This window comes from Oncorhynchus keta, chromosome 1, assembly GCF_023373465.1.
Source record: "Oncorhynchus keta strain PuntledgeMale-10-30-2019 chromosome 1, Oket_V2, whole genome shotgun sequence".
NCBI lineage: Eukaryota > Metazoa > Chordata > Actinopteri > Salmoniformes > Salmonidae > Oncorhynchus > Oncorhynchus keta.
In genome coordinates this window covers 38357347-38377093 of record NC_068421.1, presented here as the reverse complement: position 1 = coordinate 38377093, position 19747 = coordinate 38357347, and the positions used below count along the sequence as shown (strand labels likewise).

The window sequence follows — 19747 nt, the reverse complement described above, 5'->3', positions numbered from 1 at the left end:
ACAAGCCCACCCTTTAAAACCCCTCCTTCCCTTCCCCTCCCTCTGTTCACGCCGACACCCCCTCCTTCTCTCTCTGTGATGAACCTATCCCCCTCTTCTCCCTCCCCCTCTCTCCTCCACAGGCGACCGGCATGCAGCCTTGCACTGGCGAGAGCTACAACCCCACCCTATACATGTCTCCTAGTGTGAATGACTGAATACATCCAATCTGTCAACAGACCATTCCCATTCTTCTGCTTTTCTCTCTTTTTTGAATTCCCTCCATACACTGGGGCGGTGGCCCTGTTGAATAGCTTTTATATTAAAGAGGGTATTTCCTGCTTAAATCCCACTCAGTCAGTGCTGTTGGTAAAGATCAATAAATAAGCCAAGCTCCAGTCTAAATTACCTATGCCAATTCCCTGTTCTGGCAGAGACACCGGCATGTTGCTGCCAATGAGGATGTGTGAAACAGAGTGATACTGCTCACACACCTCAATTTCTCTTCAGTGCTCTGTTCACATGGAAACACTACAAGCTCTCACAGTGGCGTGGCTATGGAGGAGAGGAGGAAGGCCGGGTGTGGCAGCAGCCAGGCTCCATTCCCTCCTCTCTGCCCAAATTTGCGCAGAATCTTCTGTGATGACCAGGCACAAAGCATGCTGTGGTGAGAGCCCCCACCCCCTCTTTGACCAGAGAGAGGGGGAGAGAGGAGGTGGAGAGAGGGAGGGGGGCAGATTCCAGACACACGAAGACAGGATCCAAGGGGCTCTGCTCTGTCTTCACATGTGCTGCAGGATTATGCCACATCTCCTCCTCACAGAGAAATCATTACAATATTCTACTGAGACGTCCATCTGGCTGGCTGGCCTGCATGCCAGCCAGCCAGCCACTCAAATCTATTATTATGAACTGTGTCAATCAATCATTCAAACGTATTTATAAAGCTCTTTTTACATCAGCAGATGTCACAAAGTGCTCATACAGAAACCCAGCCTTAAACCCCAAACAGAAATCAATGCAAATGTAGAAGCACTGTGGCTTTGAAAAACTCCCTAAAAAGCCAGGAACCTAGGAAGAACCCTAGAGAGGAACCAGGCTCTGAGGGGTGGCCAGTCCTCTTTTGGCTGTGCCAGGTGGAGATTATAAGAGGACATAGCCATTAAGGCCAGACTGTTCTTCAAGATGTTCAAACTGTAATATGGTTACGCTCAATAGCATAAACCAGTGGTCCTTCTAGATTTATATGAATCACTGAATCGAACACAAATGTGTTGCCATGGTAGAAATAATTATTTCACCTAAATAATTTAGGATGAAACGACAAAAACCAATTGGACTGAGGAATGAATCTGACAAGCTATTTATTTTATAAAATTAAAATATTCTAAATTAGTCTCATGACTAATTTATTGGACTGCTCTAGGTTATTATGCTGAACAAAAATATAAATGCAACATGCAACCATGTCAATTGAAATAAATTCATCAAGCCCTAATCAATGGATTTCACATGACTGGGAATACAAATATGCATCTGTTGATCACAGATTCCTTAAAAGAAAATTGAGCTCACAATGGGCCTCAGGATCTCATCACGGTACTTTTGTGCATTCCGATCTCCCATCGATAAAATGCAATTGTGTTCGTTGACATCAGCAAACCACTCGCCCACACGAAGCCATTACAAGTGGTCTGCGGTTGTGAGGCCGGTTGGACGTACTGCCAAATCCTCTAAACGACATTGAAGGTCGTGGTAGATAAATTAACATGGCAACAGCGCTGGTGGACATTCCTGCAGTCAGCATGCCAATTGCACGCTCCCACAAAACTTGAGACATCTGTGGCATTGTATTGTGTGATAAAACTGCACATTTTAGAGTGGCCCTTTACTGTCCCCAGCACAAGATGCATCTGTGTAATGATCATGCTGATTAATCAGCTTCTTGGTAATCCATCCACCTGACAGGTGTGGCATATCTTGGCAAAGGAGTAATGTTCACTAACAGGGATATAAACATATTTGTGCACAAAAGTTGTGAGAAATAAGGTTTTTGTGCGTATGGAACATTTCTGGGACCGTTTATTTCAACTCCAACTCATTAAACATGGGACCAACATTTTACATGTTGCGTTTATATTTTACTTCAGTGTAGTTTACACCAGCAACATGGATGGGGATTTCAAACAGTGTGGGTGCCAGTCCGATAAGGTTTAAAGACCGACACTATTGAAAATGTACTGTAGTTCAACTTACATGGGAAATGGACAAACCATTTTACCAACGGACAAGAACATTTATGTATTTTATTAAGCATAATTTCCCAATCATTTGCACATACATACATTCAACAACATTCACTACACTGTACATCCAACATGTAAATCAAATCCTGTAACTTCATTCAACATCTAAATCAGAAGTCATAGTTGGTCCACTCCTGAATGTAGTTATACCAACGGGTTCAAATGTAACACAAACTCTGAAACATATGTTTCAAATAATATTAATTGGACTCAATGAAGCAGATGTAGCCACAGGTAAAGACTGTCTACAATTCTAGCAATAGATTCCATAAGGTCCAATAGTTCAACAAAAACTCTCACAATAGCTGTACAAAAACAATGATTCTACATTACAAAAGTGATAAAGCAGACAATAACTTAGTAATATACGCATCTCCTTCATAATAAGAAAATCTATCCAGAAATGTTTATAGTATAGTGCAAAACGTATGTGTGTGTCCATGTGTCAGGCAGTGTCTATCCCACCAGTAGAGTCAGCTGTTGACAAGCCATGAGAGAAGGGAGGAGTGTGAGTGGATACTGATGTGTGAGACAGAACTAAGTCCAGGAATCTTGGCATTTTAAACAAACAGTATAAGTGAGAATTCTGGCCAACCACTCCCATTGGCAAGGCATGGAGGGGGCCTCTGTCCTTACAGAGCACCGCCACCAGGGGTCTCTAGCACTGAGACACGGCCATGGTCTCTCCCTGAGCCAGAGGCCTCTCTTTGTGGATGTAGTAATCCTCATAGTCGGAATCCTAGGGACAGGAAGTGGGGTAACAGATAAATATTTCATGGACGTCTCATATTGTCAGACGTAGACTACATGTAAAATTTAAGAGTATGTCATTGATCGGGCGAGACATGTGCCCCTAAGTAATTCATGAGCAAAAAAAAAAAAAAAGCCATACCAGAAAATATAGGTCACAACATGTCATGTTTTTCTCCTTGCGGTTGATCTGCTTAAAGCCAGGCTCATCTCTGTCAAAAAGATGATAGAGTTCAAATTGGTCAAATCACAAAACGGTCAGCATTAGTAATTTTCTATATTGGCAAAAGTCAGTTTTTCAATGAATATGATGAATTTCCTTGATTCTCGCATCCTCTCTGCTCAGCTCCTTCTCAAATCGTATTGAAGGAGAAGGTCCACTGCCCCTCCCCTTGGACCCTCTTCTCCAACACATTTTGAGATGGAAGGAGAGAAGACACAAGGAATCAAGGAAAGATTCATTGAGAAAAAGCCATGTCCATTCAGCAAGTCAGGGTTGGGGTCTCCCTTCACCAGAAACCATATCACTTCTTTAAAACCATATGTCTAGGATGTCCTGAAGAACTGGTGCACTGATTGAGGAGTAAATCCACTCACTCGGGTGTGACCTCAATAGGGGAGTGGTAACCCTGGGTCTGGCTCTTGTCCCTCGGAGGGCAGCACATGCGTCCCAGCAGAGCCAGCGTGATGATGGCGGAAGGAAGCAGAATGAAGGCTAGAAGCACCGCCACGTCCGTGAAACGAACCGCGAGCACTGTGGAGAGGAGAGGGTTCATCATAACCACATTTACACTCAGTGTCAGCGCAAAGTGGAGACGCTAACGATTTTCTGATCTCTTTAGGTACGAGATCCGACTCATTACCTATGACCCCAGCACAGCCGTGCTAAAAAAAAGTTGTTTAGCACGCCCTCTCGTGTACAACTGCTTTAAGAAACCCCTAAACGCTTCTTAAAAGAGGGATTGTTTAAGCTTTGTGGAAAATATGACTCAATCTGTAGCACATACGTGCCTAAATCTACCGTAGAAGTCTTTGAAAAGGTGCCAATAAATATGCGCCCAACCATACCAGTATTGAACACGAGGTAGTAGGTTTTACTGCCCAATATATCTCCCCAGTGCCACAATTCCCATAGAGTCATGTTCTACACGTCATCATTCCTAAGGTCAATAGTGTGAACCCACAAATCACCTTTATTAACAAATCCTAAACTTCTGCCTCTCAATTAAGAGCCAAATCCTGACTCGAGATGCACATTTTCTCAGGCGTCCCATTGACATCCATGCATTTTCCCTAAACATACATTTTTCAAAGTAATTGCCTCACCTTTGTGCGTCACGGTGAGGACGGTCTGTGAGGTGGGGGATCCGTGTACGTCAGGGGGGTTCCTGACTGAGCAGGTGTAGGTGCCGTTGTCGCTGAGGGAGGCGTTGAGGAGCTGGATGGAGGCCTCGCCCCGGGCCGGGCTGCCCAGCCACTTCACGCGCCCGTGAAACTGGCCTTCCTGCGGAGGGAACGCCAGAGAGGAGAAGTGGAAGAACTGGGGAACAAAGAGAAGAGGAGAGATTGTCACAGCTCTGGGCAGGACAGTGTTACTCAGACCGTAGCAACTACAGAGCCACTTTACAAGACACAGACAACAGAAACACTGCGTCAATCACACTAACCATCACCGTGTTTTCAAAAAGTAGGGGGACAATAAGAAGTGTCAAAGAGACACATTGGAGAAAACAAACTACACATAGGGAATAAACATCACAGGAAAATATACACAAAGACGAACACACGGCAGGCAGGCCTGTTAACAATCAATGGTGCTCAACAGTTATATTGTTTTATAGCTCTGTATGGGCTGGGCTCTCCAGGAGGCACTTCAGTTCAGACGGCCATAGAGCCGAGAGGGCTGATACAGACAGCATACTAAATCTAATCACTGCACTCAGTCAACCCAGACAAACACTCAAGCCTACCTCAGACAGGTTACGCCTAGCCAAATGGAGATTATACACAGCCAAGTGCCTCTGAAACATTCAGAGCCGGACCCAGATTAAAGCTTGTCCTGGACTAAAACTCACTTTCAATGGAGATTCTCCACTGAGAATGATTTTCAAGCCTAGAATAATCTGGGTTCGGGAAACCGGCACTCAGGGTGCAATGTTAGGGCCTGTGGTTAAAAGCTTTGCTGTTACCGTAACGGTACCGACTCACTGAATAAAAACCTGATGGATCATGGGCAATTGAATTTAAATGAACATTGAATTGATTTGATCATGTCTTATACAAGACAATGATTGACTGGAGTTGTTCATTCAGTGTCATTCAGAGGAACTGAATCACAAGTCCTCCATCACTGTCTGTTGCTAGAGCTGCCTTTTCAGTCCTGGAAATGAATTCTCATCAAGATATTGATAATTATGCAGGGAGACTGAAGCACACCACCAATTCATAGTTCTCAAGCCTTGGCTGGTAAATTATATTTTTTTCAAATGCTTATTCACAGTGCCTTTTGATATACGATTGTGTCAATAAAAGTGTCTGAATCCACTAATGAAATTGGATGGAAACAAACGTGCCACGAGAGACAAATTCACTTTCTAGCTCCGTTGTGTTGGCTAGCTCTGTGGGGCTATGCGGCGAAATGTTCTACACATTTCACTATCTGTCTGTAGTTGCACAGAACAAACTTGTTCCAAGTAAATAAAGAAATGAAACCAAGGATGTTGTTGGATTCTGGTATACCCTGGTGTCCACCAACCCAGCTACGCTTATACAGGATTCGGGACAAGCAGACACACCCCTAGGATAAAGAGTTTGTGTCAGTGACGTGAGAACCCACTCTATCTGCAAACACTGACACAGCAGTAGGCCTGACTACTACATCTTAATGACTAAACCAACAGCTTCTATTACCCCATCGAGGGAGCCACAGCACATTAGCCATCACTTAACGCTCCTATAGGATATGATATCCCAACAACTACATAGCGTATACATTATCGGCCCCTCCAAATGGAATTAAAAACTTACGCGGTCAGCCGCTCAGAGTATCGACAAGGAAATTGGATCTAGGGGAGCTTTGGTGTCGGAGCCGTGACTCGCAACTTCCAGCTCGAGGCATACATTTAACACATCACCAAGATGTGGAAGAGTGATCCTGATTCCTGCCACTAACTGCCTGGGGTTTCTGAGTCATATTCCCAGGGGTTAAGGGTTTCAGAGAAATAGAATTACTAGAAAGGGCATCACAATTAAAGTCAACGTATCAGCAGCCATATTCAGTGTACCCATGCCAGGACATAAAAGCACAAGAGTTCTTCTTCAAATGTGTGCTTTATTAACAAGTCAACTCAATATACTGATTCACTTTCTATGGTGCGTACTTACTGCCTGCGGAGGGCCTCCGGTCTGGGGCCTGTAGGACCAGTCCACTGACATACGGCTGGTGGCTCGGCTGGTAGAGGTGAAGGTGCAAGGCAGGGTGACGGCATTGCCCCTCACAGAATGGACCTCTGCAGGGGAGCTCACTGTCATGGCTGACACAGGGCACAGCACTGAGAGAGGCAGCAGGGCAGGGAGGTGGTCAGATGAGGAAGATAGATTAAGGAGGAGGAAGGGCAGACGATTGCACAGAATTTTAAGTGAAATCCAGTTGGGAACAAAATATATTGTAGAAGTCCAAAGATGAATCATTTCAGAGCAAGGTAGTTCACATAAACAAAACGCAAATAAACAGAATAAAGCTAAAGTTCTCATTTGACAATTGTGTATAATCACAATGTCAAAGGTCAAAGGTAACCCCAAAGGCCCACATTGTTGACCCAGTATTAACCCAGTACCCAGATGGCAACATCAAACCTTCTGTACACTGCCTGGCATTAATTGGAAAAAACACAATCTAATGAACTTTCCATGGGAAACATTGTTTTCTTGGCATCATCTGACAACAAGACTACTAGTTGTAGCAGTAATAGTGTCATAGTTTTTTTCTCTCTCTCTGTCTACCCCCCATTGGACAATGAGAGCATACAGACATATTAACCACAAGTAATGAAACAAAATCTCAACCATTTATTAGCCGAGGTATTAAATCTACTTTCTCTATGCAATGCACGGTCTGCCTAGAATGTGCTTACAAAACTAATTCTGCACAGCCCATTGTATAATGTGTAGAAACTGAGGAGTAACTGATTTTCTAATAGTTTGCATAACAAGTTGTGTACGTGTTAAAGTGGCACACGGAAAATGATCCTGGATTGGCAGACGAACAACAACAGCTGTTGATCTTTCCATCAACGTTCAGCAAACATGGCAATAACGACACAGCCTACAGTAGAAGTTGTAATTCCTTGTGATGAGCGTTGCCAATGCAGACATTGTGCAATGCAAAAGAAATACTAAACATTTACATAATGTGTGTTATATTTCAAAACAGGCCCAAACCCATAGATTCAATGCTGTATTTTCCATGTGAACTCCAACCCACACAGGGAAATCAAATCAAATGTATTTATATAGCCCTTCGTACATCAGCTGATATCTCAAAGTGCTGTACAGAAACCCAGCCTAAAACCCCAAACAGCAAGCAATGCAGGTAAACGTATCATTTAACATACAGCATACTGTAGGCCTGCATGTGGTTCAGAGATTCAGATTTCAACAGTACATTACAATTATTCTACCTTGGACAAGTGAAGGACACATATTCAAAGGAATGTTTTTTTAAAAGAAGAAAACAAGAACTCTCTCTAAGGACAAAGAGACAGTCCGAGTACTGCGAACTACAAATATTTGAGTGATCTAAAATACATCGTACAGAGCAGAATCAGAGGGCTAATAGGGTATGCAGATATCCTGCACTATTTCAAAACACCTTAGAGTAAAGTGGACCGAGAATGAACAAGCTAATCTCATAACCAAGGAAGCAATCGTGTTGAACAAAGTATTTCAAGCAGTAGATGCTTGATAGCGGTTGACATTCTAATTGTTGATGAGAAAATTGGCAACCCTTTGAGCCCATTGCAAGTACTATACGTCTCAAAAATACAGGAAACGACTCCTCCTACTGTCCAACCAATAGTTATATAAATATGATCAATGTCAGTAGACCTCACCCAAAAGTCATATTCTCAGTTCTAGATAATGTCTGCTTGGAATTACTTTAAACTCAATAACAAAACGTGAGTGAAATTGAAAACAAGGGAAAAAGCCATGAGTCCTATGAATTTTACATGACATGATACTGCATTCCTGTTGTAAGGAACCTAGCCTCAGGCGCAATTTGGTTTGTTGTGAACATGCAGTATAATTATTTGGTAGTGGCTATACACAAATGGATACATAGTAGCCTATTCAAAATGTTGTAGGTTGTATAAATACATAGTAATATATTATGTTAACTATGAAGGTAAACACGTGGCTTATTATAATAATTCTAACAATAATTCATAAAGAATTTGTATGTAAGCTTCTTTTTTTTTGAAGTAGGCCTAGACAATTATACAAGGTACAAAATCAGGATTCTATAAAAACACCCACAATCCAAATGCTTGTGTAAAGGTAGTCTAGTCTCGCAAATTCGTTGATCTGTGACATTGAAAACGAGCTTGACAAATGAGAGGGTTGTACTCACCAAAACAAACCATTAAATACAGCAACACGACAATGTTCAGACATATAATCCTGTGTTGAAGCCAAACCATTTTAGTAAAATGATGTAGGGCTTTAGAAAAAGTTAGAATAAATTGTCAAGTCTTGTCAAATTTTGCGTTTCAGATACTCGTCGTCCATTTTTTTTGTGTGACTCAGTTTCTCCGCTGTGCCTACCCAGTGTGCACTACCTGACAAACAGGTGTTTCAGGAAGTATTGCTGACACTCCTCGCCCTGACCAAAGAGGGAAAAGGAAGCGAGTGACCCCACACGCAGTTTCTTCAGCCGTTTTTTTTTTCTGGTTAAGTGGAAGTCAATAAACTACGGAGACCAGGCAATACTGTCTATGGGAGACACACCAAGTTAAGTAGAACAGAACTGACCATTTTTTCAATGGTAAACGGCCTGAGTGAAGTATCTTTATTTATTAACCATCGTTGGCCTGGCATCACATATTCCTGGTGCGTATTTTACATTCAATAAAATAAAATAAAATATTATTAGTATCATGTGCCTAATACAGCAGGTGTAGACCTTACAGTGAAATGCTTACTTACGAACCCCTAACCAACAATGCAGTTAAAAAAATATGGATAAGAATAATAAATAATAGTAATTAAAGAGCAGCAGTAAAATAACAGTAGCGAGACCATATACAGGGGGGAACCGGTACAGAGTCCATGTGCGGGAGCACCGGTTAGTTGAGGGAATATGTACATGTAGGTAGCAGCAGTGGTGTAAAAGAGGGGGGCAAATAGTCTGGGTAGCCATTTGATTAGGTGTTCAGGAGTCTTATGGCTTGGGGGTAGAACTGTTTAGAAGCCTCTTGGACCTAGTGGGCCTTCCTCTGACACCGCCTGGTATAGTCCTGGGTGGCAGGAAGCTTGGCCCGAGTGATGTACTGGGCCGTTCGCACTACCCTCTGTAGTGCCTTGCGGTCGGAGGCTGAGCAGTTGCTATAACAAGTAGTGATGCAACATCAAGATGCTCTCGATGGTGCAGCTGTAGAACCTTTTGAGGATCTGAGGACCCATGCCAAATCTTTTCAGTCTCCTAAGGGGTAATAGGTTTTGTAGTGCCCTCTTCACAACTATCTTGGTGTGCTTGGACCATCTTAGTTTGTTTGTGATATGGACACCAAGGCACTTGACGCTCTCAACCTGCTCCAATGCAGCCCTGTCAATGAGAATGGGGGTTTGCTCGGTCCTCTTTTTCCTGTAGTCCACAATCATCTCCTTTGTCTTGATCACGTTGAGGGAGAGGTTGTTGTTCTGGCACCACACGGCCAGGTCTCTGACCTCCTCCCTATAAGCTGTCTCGTTGTTGTCGGTGATCAGGCCTACCATTGTTGTGTTATCGGCGAACTTAATGATGGTGTTGGAATTGTGCCTGGCCGTGCAGTCATGAGTGAACAGGAAGTAGACAGGGAGGGGACTGAGCACACACCCCTGAGGGGCCCCTGTGTTGAGGATCAGCGTGACGGATGTGTTGTTACCTACCCTTAACACCTGGGGGCGACCAGAAGTCCAGGATCCAGTTGCAGAGGGAGGTGTTTAGTCCCAGGGTCCTTAACTTATTGATGAGCTTCGAGGGCACTTTGGTGTTGAACGCTGTGCTGTAGTCAATGAATAGCATTCTCACATAGGTGTTCCTTTTGTCCAAGTGGGAAAGGGCAGTGTGGAGTGCAATAGGGATTGCAGCATCTGTGGATCTGTTGGGGTGCTATGCAAATTGGAGTGGGTCTAAGGTTTCTGGAATAATGGTGTTGATGTGAGCCATGACCAGCCTTTCAAAGCATTTCATGGCCACAGACGTGAGTGCTACGGACCAGTAGTCATTTAGGCAGGTTACCTTAGTGTTCTAGGGCACAGGCATTATGGTGGTCTGATTCATCCTGGCTACTCCAACCTCGGCCAACAGCTCCCCCCCCCCCCCGCGCAGCTACTCGCCCAAGCCTCTCCAGGTTCTCCTTTACCCAAATCCAGACAGCAGATGTTCTGAAAGAGCTGCAAAACCTGGACCCATACAAATCAGCTGGGCTTGACAATCTGGACCCTCTATTTCTGAAACTATCCGCCGCCATTGTCGCAACCCCTATTACCAGCCTGTTCAACCTCTCTTTCATATCGTCTGAGATCCCCAAGGATTGGAAGGGGGAGACAACAGGGGAGACACCCTGGACCCAAACTGTTACAGAACTATATCCATCCTGCCCTGCCTATCTAAGGTCTTCGAAAGCCAAGTCAACAAACAGGTCACTGACCATCTCGAATCCCACCGTACCTTCTCCGCTGTGCAATCTGGTTTCCGAGCCGGTCACGGGTGCACCTCATCCACGCTCAAGGTACTAAACAATATCATAACAGCCATCGATAAAAGACAGTACTGTGCAGCCATCTTCATCGACTTGGCCAAGGCTTTCGACTCTGTCAATCACCATATTCTTATCGGCAGACTCAGTAGCCTCGGTTTTTCTAACCACTGCCTTGCCTGGTTCACCAACTACTTTGCAGACAGAGTTCAGTGTGTCAAATCGGAGGGCATGTTGTCCGGTCCTCTGGCAGTCTCTATGGGGGTGCCACAGGGTTCAATTCTTGGCCCGACTCTTTTCTTTGTATATATCAATGATGTTGCTCTTGTGCGGGCGATTCCCTGATCCACCTCTACGCAGACGACACCATTCTGTATACTTCCGGCCCTTCCTTGGACACTGTGCTATCTAACCTCCAAACGAGCTTCAACGCCATACAACACTCCTTCCGTGGCCTCTAACTGCTCGTAAACGCTAGTAAAACCAAATGCATGCTTCTCAACCGTTCGCTACCTGCACCCGCACACCCGACTAGCATCACCACCCTGGATGGTTCCAACCTAGAATATGTGGACATCTATAGGTGTACCTAGGTGTCTGGCTAGACTGTAAACTCTCCTTCCAGACTCATATCAAACATCTCCAATCTAAAATCAAATCTAGTCGGCTTTCTATTCCGCAACAAAGCCTCCTTCACTCACGCCGCCAAACTTACCCTACTAAAACCGACTATCCTACCGATCCTCGACTTCGGCGATGTCATCTACAAAATAGCTTCCAATACTCTACTCAGCAAACTGGATGCAGTTTATCACAGTGCCATCCGTTTTGTCACTAAAGCACCTTATACCACCCACCACTGCGACCTGTATGCTCTAGTCGGCTGGCCATCGCTACATATTCGTCGCCAGACCCACTGGCTCCAGGTCATCTACAAGTCCATGCTAGGTAAAGCTCTGCCTTATCTCAGTTCACTGGTCACGATAGCAACACCTACCCGTAGCACGCGCTCCAGCAGGTGTATCTCACTGATCATCCCTAAAGCCAACACCTCATTTGGCCTCCTTTCGTTCCAGTTCTCTGCTGCCTGTGACTGGAACGAATTGGAAAAATCGCTGAAGTTGGAGACTTTTATCTCCCTCACCAACTTCAAACATCTGCTATCTGAGCAGCTAACCGATTGCTGCAGCTGTACACAGCTGTACATAGTCTATCGGTAAATAGCCCACCCAATTTACCTACCTCATCCCCATACTGTTTATATTTATTTACTTTTCTGCTCTTTTGCACACCAGTATCTCTACCTGTACATGACCATCTGATCATGTATCACTCCAGTGTTAATCTGCAAAATTGTAATTATCCGCCTACCTCCTCATGCCTTTTGCACACAATGTATATAGACTCTCTTTTTTTCTTTCTTTTTTTTCTACTGTGTTATTGACTTGTTAATTGTTTACTCCATGTGTAACTCTGTGTTGTCTGTTCACACTGCTATGCTTTATCTTGGCCAGGTCGCAGTTGTAAATGAGAACTTGTTCTCAACTAGCCTACCTGGTTAAATAAAGGTGAAATAAAAAAACATGTTGTATTACAGACTCGGACAGGGAGAGTTTGAAAATGTCAGTGAAGACACTTGCCAGTTGGTCAGCGCATGCTCGCAGTACACGTCCTGGTAATCCGTCTGGCCCTGCGGCCTTGCGAATGTTGACCTGTTTAATGATCTTACTCACATCGGCTGTGGAAAGATTAGTCTTCACTGAACACCTGGTGCTCTCATGCATGTTTCAGTGTTATTTGCCTCGAAACGAGCATAGAAGTAGTATAGCTCGTCTGGTAGGCTCGTGTCACTGGGCAGCTCTCGGCTGTGCTTCCCTTTGTAGTCAGTAATGGTTTGCAAGCCCTGCCACATCCGACGAGCGTCAGAGCCGGTGTAGTACGATTCGATCTTAGTCTTGTATTGACGCTTTGCCTGTTTGATGGTTCGTCGAGTAATGCACTTCTGTAGAACTGCCAAGAATGAGGAGGAGCATCTTGAGCTGTCAAAATAATAGTCTCATCATCTTTTGCACTTACCTGAGTAGGCCTTCATGATTTTTACATTGGCAATATGCCAATATGCCGTTATGTCTTTTTAGTAGCAACATCACCCTTTTGTAAAGCATTGGAGGTTGAATATGACAAATAAATGTTTTCACTCCTAAACCTCTTTCAATGCCACTCATCACCTTATGTGACCTTGTGTGTCTACTCCTCCTCTCTTATCAGCCTTCTCTGTAAACTTCTGGCTACCCTGTGGGAGCGGCCAGCTATTCCTAGAGTACAATACCCCTGTCCCAGAGCCCTAGTCTTTAACTTTGTAATTATCCTTAATGGGTGAGACATTTATTTATTTGTCTAGCACTACCACAGTTTACCCTTGTGTATGCTTACGTTAGAGAGCCCTTTGAAGTTATGTCTTCATTTAATTCTGATACCATTACATCTGTAGGGAACAACTTTCAATCCCAGGGGCATTTACTTCCTACACCGACAAGAGAATTACATCCCATAATCAGATTTCTACATGGACAGAATTTCAAGGATGTCCTTTTAGTTGCGAACGTGAAGGATTCTGGGTATTACCTGAGTGTGTTTCCAACAGTGCTGCTTTGTGTTTGTGTAATGTGTAATCTTAGAGAGGCCTCTGTTTAGTACAGTGGTGTGCATTTCAGTTCTACCTTCCCAGTGAGAATGAATGGACCCTCACTTATCACTGTCTCCATGGGGGCAGCAACAGAGGGCTGATTCTTCAGATGTCAACATGTGGGAAACTAATAAAAGGGGTTTAGCTACAAGGTCCAACGAACAGACTGTGCATCTGATTATCCAGGTGTATGTAGATGTGCAGTGATGTAAAGTACCATGGCCCTCCTCTCATCTTTTGGTAAAGGATATTATCTCTTCATGTGTACAGAAATCTGAGAGGTATACATACAAACATGAGTGTAGCTGTCAAAATTGTCAAAGAAATGGATGGCAGGCTCAAAAATCATCTGTACGGAAATCATACTGTGGACAATACACCCAGGAACATAACATTAAGAACAGCTTCATAATATTGAGTTGCACCCCCCCCCCATCCCCTTTGCCCTCAGAACAGCCTCAATTCGTCGGAGCATGGACTCTACAAGGTGTCGAAAGCGTTCCACAGGGATGCTGGCCCAAGTTGACTCCAATGCTTCCCACAGTTGTGTCAAATTGGCTGGATGTCCTTTGGGTTGTGGACCATTATTGATACATATGAGAAACTGTTGAGCGTGAATAACCCAGCAGCGCTGCAGTTTTTGACACAATCAAACCAGTGCACCTGGTGTTCAAACGCACTTAAATCTTTTGTCTTGCCCATTTACCCTATGAATTGGCAGACATACACAATCCATGTCTCAATGCATAAAAATGTGTCTTTAACCAGTCTCCTCCCCTTCATCTACACTGATTAAAGTGGACTTATCAAGTGAAATCAATAAGGGATCATAGCTTTCACCTGGTCAGTCTATCTCATGTCTAATGTTTTGTACACTCATTGTATTGTTGCCTCTCCCCTTGACTATTTTCTTCATTATTTCTCATTATTTTACTTCTCAGCATAACGTAGATAGATTGCACAGTCTCGCCAGGGGACGCTGTAAGTCGACAGTCGAGTCTTCAGTCTTCAAGTCACCTTCCCATGGTGTAGTGTGTATTGTTGCTGCTGTTAATACATGCCCAGACCAGCCCATTTGTGAGGACCTGGGGCTGGGACAAAGTGCACCAATAGGGTGATGTTTTTACGTAATGCTGAGGTTTACCCCCTCGTCACTGTCTGTGCCTGGTACAACCCATCATTGGGTGTGGAATGAGATGATGACTGTTTGTTTGTCTGTCCAGCTTTTGGCTCCAAGGAAAAGGCTTAGGCCTACCAACATTCCTTTCATTTATTTTAACCAAGCCGTGTTATGCTTGTCATCTCTTGTGTAGTTCAGTAGGTGTGAAGGAGGAATAAAGGACAGATCTTAATCCCAAATCTAGGTTTACATTCTTATACACTTCAACAGAAATATTGACCAAAATCCCATTAATTTTGTATTTATTGTATTTATGTAATTACATAGTAACTGATATGACAGCCAAAAGCTCATCTAGTTGCTATGTTTATCTGAGCAATAAAATGTTTGACATATCAAAGTAGTTACTCAGTTATTACAAGACAGACAAGTAGTGTTACCCAAACAATGTATTGGTTGGCATAATAATAATCGTTGTAACAGAGAATTGCAGTAATCATACCATGACATTGAATCAATCTAACATAATCATTGAATAGTCTTTTGGCCCAAGTTCAAATCAAATGTTATTTGTCACATGCGCCTAATACAACAGCTATAGAGACAGTGAAATGCTTACTTACACACCCTTAACCAACAATTCAGTTAAGAAAATAGTTACTAAATAAACTAAAGTTAAAAAATATATAATAATATAAATAATGAGGCTATATACTGGGGGTACCGGTACCGGTACCGAGTCAATGTGTGGGAGTACAGGTTAGTCGAGGTAAGTTGTACATGTAGGTAGGGGATAAAGTGTCTATGCAGAGATAATAAACAGCGAGTAGCATCAGTGTAAAAACAAATATTCTGGGTGGCCCTTTGATTAATTGTTCAGCGGTCTTATGGTTTGGGGGTAGAAGCTGTTAAGAAGCCTTTTGGACCTAGACTTGGCGCTCCGGTACCGCTTGCCATGCGGTAGCAGAGAGAACAGTCTATGACTTGGGTGACTGGAGTCTTTGACAATTTTGGGGCCTTCATCTGACACTGCCTAGTATATAGGTGTCTGGATGGGAGCGAGGCCCCAGTGATGTACTGGGCCGTACACACTACCCTCTGTATTAAACCTTTTATTTAACTAGGCAAGTACATTCTTATTTTCAATGACTGCCTAGGAACTGTGGGTTAACTGCCTTGTTCAGGGGCAGAACGACAGATTTTCAGGTTGTCAGCTCAGGAGTTCCAATCTTGCACCGCACAGTTAACTAGTCCAACGCTCTGCTCTAACCATTGCACTCCACGAGTAATCTGCCTGTTACGCAAATGAAGTAGAAGCCAAGGTAAATTGCTAGCTAGCATTAAACTTATCTTATAAAAAACAATCAATCATCACTAGTTATAACTACTAATCCAGTTTAGCAGGCAATATTAACCAGGTAAAATTGTGTCATTTCTCTTGAGCTGCCTGGCTCATTGCGATCTAATTTGCCAGAATTTTACGTAATTATGACATACATTGAAGGTTGTGCAATGTAACAATAATATTTAGACGCCACCCGTTAGATAAAATACCGAACAGTTCCGTATTTCACTGAAATAATAAACGTTTTGTTTTCGAAATGATAGTTTCGGATTCGATCATTATTAATGACCAAAGACTCGTATTTCTTTGTGTTATTATGTTATAATAATACGTCTGATTTGATAGAGCAGTCTGACTGAGCAGCAGCAGGCCCATAATCATTAATTTAAACAGTACTTTTGTGCGTTTTTCCAGCAGCTCTTCGCAAGCACAGCGCTGTTTATGACTTCAAGCCTATCAGCCTAATGGCTGGTGTAACCAATGTGAAATGGCTAGCTAGTTACCTGGGTGTGTGCTAATACTGTTTCAAACGTGACTCGCTTTTAGATTTGGAGTAGTTATTCCCCTTACGCTGCATGGGCCGCGGCTTTTGTGGAGCGATGGGTAACGATGCTTCGAGTGTGGCTGTTGTCGATGTGTTCCTGGTTTGAGCCCCGGTTGGGGCGAGGAGGGGACGGAAGCTATACTGTTACACTGGCAATAGTAAAGTGCCTATAAGAACATCCAATAGTCAAAGGTATATGAAATACAAATGGTATAGAGAGAAATAGTCCTATAAATACTATATTAACTAGAACCTAAAACCTCTTACCTTGGAATATTGAAGTTTCATGTTAAAAGGAAACACCAACTTTCATATGTTCTCATGACCTGAGCAAGGAACTTAAACGTTAGCTTTTTTACATGGCACATACTACTTTCTTCTCCAACACTTTGTTTTTGCATTATTTAAACCAAATTGAACATGTTTCATTATTTATTTGAGGCTAAATTGATTTTATTTATGTTTTATATTAAGTTCAAATAAGTGTTAATTCAATATTGCTGTAATTGTCATTATTACGAATGTAAAAATAAATGTAAAAAATCGGTATCGGCTTTTTTGGTCCTTCAATAATCGGTATCGGTATCGGTGTTGAAAAATCATAATCGGTTGACCTCTAGTTTGGACCATGATAGTTTGTTGGTGACACCAAGGAACTTGAAACTCTCGAGGGAGAGGTTGTTGTCATGGCACCACACTGCCAGGTCTCTGACCTCTTCCCTATAGGCTCATCGTTGTCGGTGATCAGGCCTATCAGGCCTACCACCGTTGTGTCGTCAGCAAACTTAATGATGGTGTTTGGAGTCGTGCCTGGCCATGCAGTCGTGGGTGAACAGGGAGTACAGGAGGGGACTAAGCACGCACCCCTGAGGGGTCCCGTGTTGAGGATCAGCGTGGCAGATGTGTTATTGCCTACCCTTACCACCTGGGGGCGGCCCGTCAGGAAGTCCAGGATCCAGTTGCAGAGGGAGGTGTTTAGTACCAGGGTCCTTAGCTTAGTGATGAGTTTTCAGGGCACAATGGTGTTGAACGCTGAGCTGTAGGTATAGGTATATAAAACATAGGTGTTCGTTTTGTCCAGGTGTGTGCGGGCATTCTGTAGTGTGATTGAGATTGCGTCATCTGTGGATCTTTTGGGGCGGTATGCGAATTGCAGTGGGTGTAGTGTTTCCAGGATGATGGTGTTGATGTGAGGTCTGCTTGAAACATGTAGGTATTACAGACTCGGTCAGGGAGAGGTTGAAAATGTCAGTGAAGACACTTGCCCGTTGGTCCACGCATGTTCTGAGTACACATCCTGGTAATCCATCTGTCCCCACGTCCTTGTGAATGTTGACCTGTTTAAAGGTCTTGCTCACATCGGCTACGAAGAGTGTGATCACACAGACGTCCGGAACAGCTGGTGCTCTCATGCATGCTTCAGTGTTGCTTGCCTCAAAGCGAACATTAAAGATATTTATCTCGTCTGGTAGGCTCGCGTCACTGGGCAGCTCGTCGCTGGGTTTCTCTTTGTAGTCCATAATAGTTTGCAAGCCCTGCCACATCCGACGAGTGTCCGAACCGCTGTAGTAGGACTCAATCTTAGTCCTGTATTGACGCTTTTCCCGTTTGATGGTTTGTCTGAGGGCATAGGTGGATTTCTTATAAGCGTCTGGATTAGTGTCCCGTTCCTTGAAAGCGGCAGCTCTAGCCTTTAGCTCGTTGCAGATGTAATCCATAGTTTCTGGTTGGGGTATGTACGTACGGTCACTGTGGGGACGATGTCGTTGATGCACTTATTGATGAAGCCGGTGACTGAGGTGGTATACTCCTCAATGCAATTGGATGAATCCTGGAATATTTTCCAGTCTGTGCTAGCAAAACAGTCCTGTAGCGTTGCATCCGCGTCATCTGACCACTTCCGTATTGAACGAGTCACTGGTACTCCCTGCTTTAGTTTTTGCTTGTAAGCAAGAATCAGGAGGATAGAATTGGAGGGCGAGGGAGAGCTTTGTACACGTCTGTGTGGATAAAAGGTGGTCTAAAAAATGTTTTCCTCTGGCTGCACATGTGACATGCTGGTAGAAATGAGCTAAAACAGATTTGAGTTTGCCTGCATGAAAGTCCCCAGCCACTAGGAGCACCTCTTCTGGATGATAAATTTGTCTTGCTTGTTTATGGCCTTCTACAGCTCGTTGAGTGCGGTCTTAGTGCCAGCGTCGGTTTGTGGTGGTAAATAAACAGCAATGAAAAATATAGATAGTGTGATCTACAGCTTATCATGAGGTACTCTACCTCAGGTGAGCAATACCTCGAGACTACCTTAATATTAAAAATCGTGTACCTTAATATTAGACATCGCGCACCAGCTGTTATTGACAAATAGATACACACCCCCACCCCTCGTCTTACTGGACGTAGCTGTTCTGTTCTGCCAATGCACAGAAAACTCAGACAATGGTATATTATCTTTGTCCAGTTTGAAGTGAGTAATTGCTATTCTGATATCCAGAAGCTCTTTTCGGTCATAAGAGATGGTAGCATCAACATTATGTACAAAATAAGTTACAATTATTTTTTTTTAAACACACTAAATAGCACAATTGGTTAGGAGGCCATAACACGCCAGCCATCCACTCCGGTGCCATTCTTCCATCATTTTGTTCTCCAAGACTTTTTGAGGGGATAACCTGTTTATAGCTTTGAGTGGATAATCACCTGAAGCCTGGTGATGCTGGAGAGAGCCCAGATTACAGAGCTGCCATTCTTAACTACAGAATGTAACAGATCCAATTATCTTGGATCGTTAGACTCCCTTCTAGAGTATTATCCCCCAAATCCCTCCCTCCTCTCCCTGCTATGTCAGTCAGTAACCAAAGCCGCACCAGAGTGGATAGACTTTGATCACCACACACACACACGCAAGCAATCTCATCCAACAAACAAGCACACACAAACGCAACTTGCAGACGCATGGAGAAACGTACTTCATGAATACAGCTCAAACAATGCATTGCAATCAGGCAACAGTTACAGCTAAGGGCACATCCATCACATATAAACATCAGTTGATAGACCAC

General features: G+C 43.6%; 1 protein-coding gene across 1 annotated transcript; it reads right to left on the bottom strand.

The window, feature by feature from the left end:
• Positions 1 to 2271: 2271 nt before the first annotated feature.
• LOC118384698 (myelin protein zero-like protein 3) lies at positions 2272 to 8955 on the bottom strand. The gene is made up of 6 exons (XM_035771440.2): positions 8665 to 8955; positions 6420 to 6586; positions 4362 to 4575; positions 3633 to 3789; positions 3178 to 3247; positions 2272 to 3024 (listed from the first exon to the last, which is right to left on the bottom strand). The coding sequence occupies exons 1-6, from the start codon at positions 8732 to 8734 to the stop codon at positions 2944 to 2946; spliced, it is 759 nt and encodes a 252-aa protein (XP_035627333.1). The 5' UTR covers positions 8735 to 8955; the 3' UTR covers positions 2272 to 2943.
• Between the last annotated feature and the right edge of the window lie 10792 nt (positions 8956 to 19747).

Coding starts and splice junctions, on each gene's coding strand:
- LOC118384698 (XM_035771440.2), bottom strand. CDS start 8,734: ATGGTTTGGCTTCAACACAGGATTATATGTCTGAACATTGTCGTGTTG. Junction 6,587..8,664: donor GTATTTAATGGTTTGTTTTG/GTGAGTACAACC, acceptor TGCCTCTCTCAG/TGCTGTGCCCTGTGTCAGCC. Junction 3,248..3,632: donor CCTATTGAGGTCACACCCGA/GTGAGTGGATTT, acceptor TCTTTTTGACAG/AGATGAGCCTGGCTTTAAGC.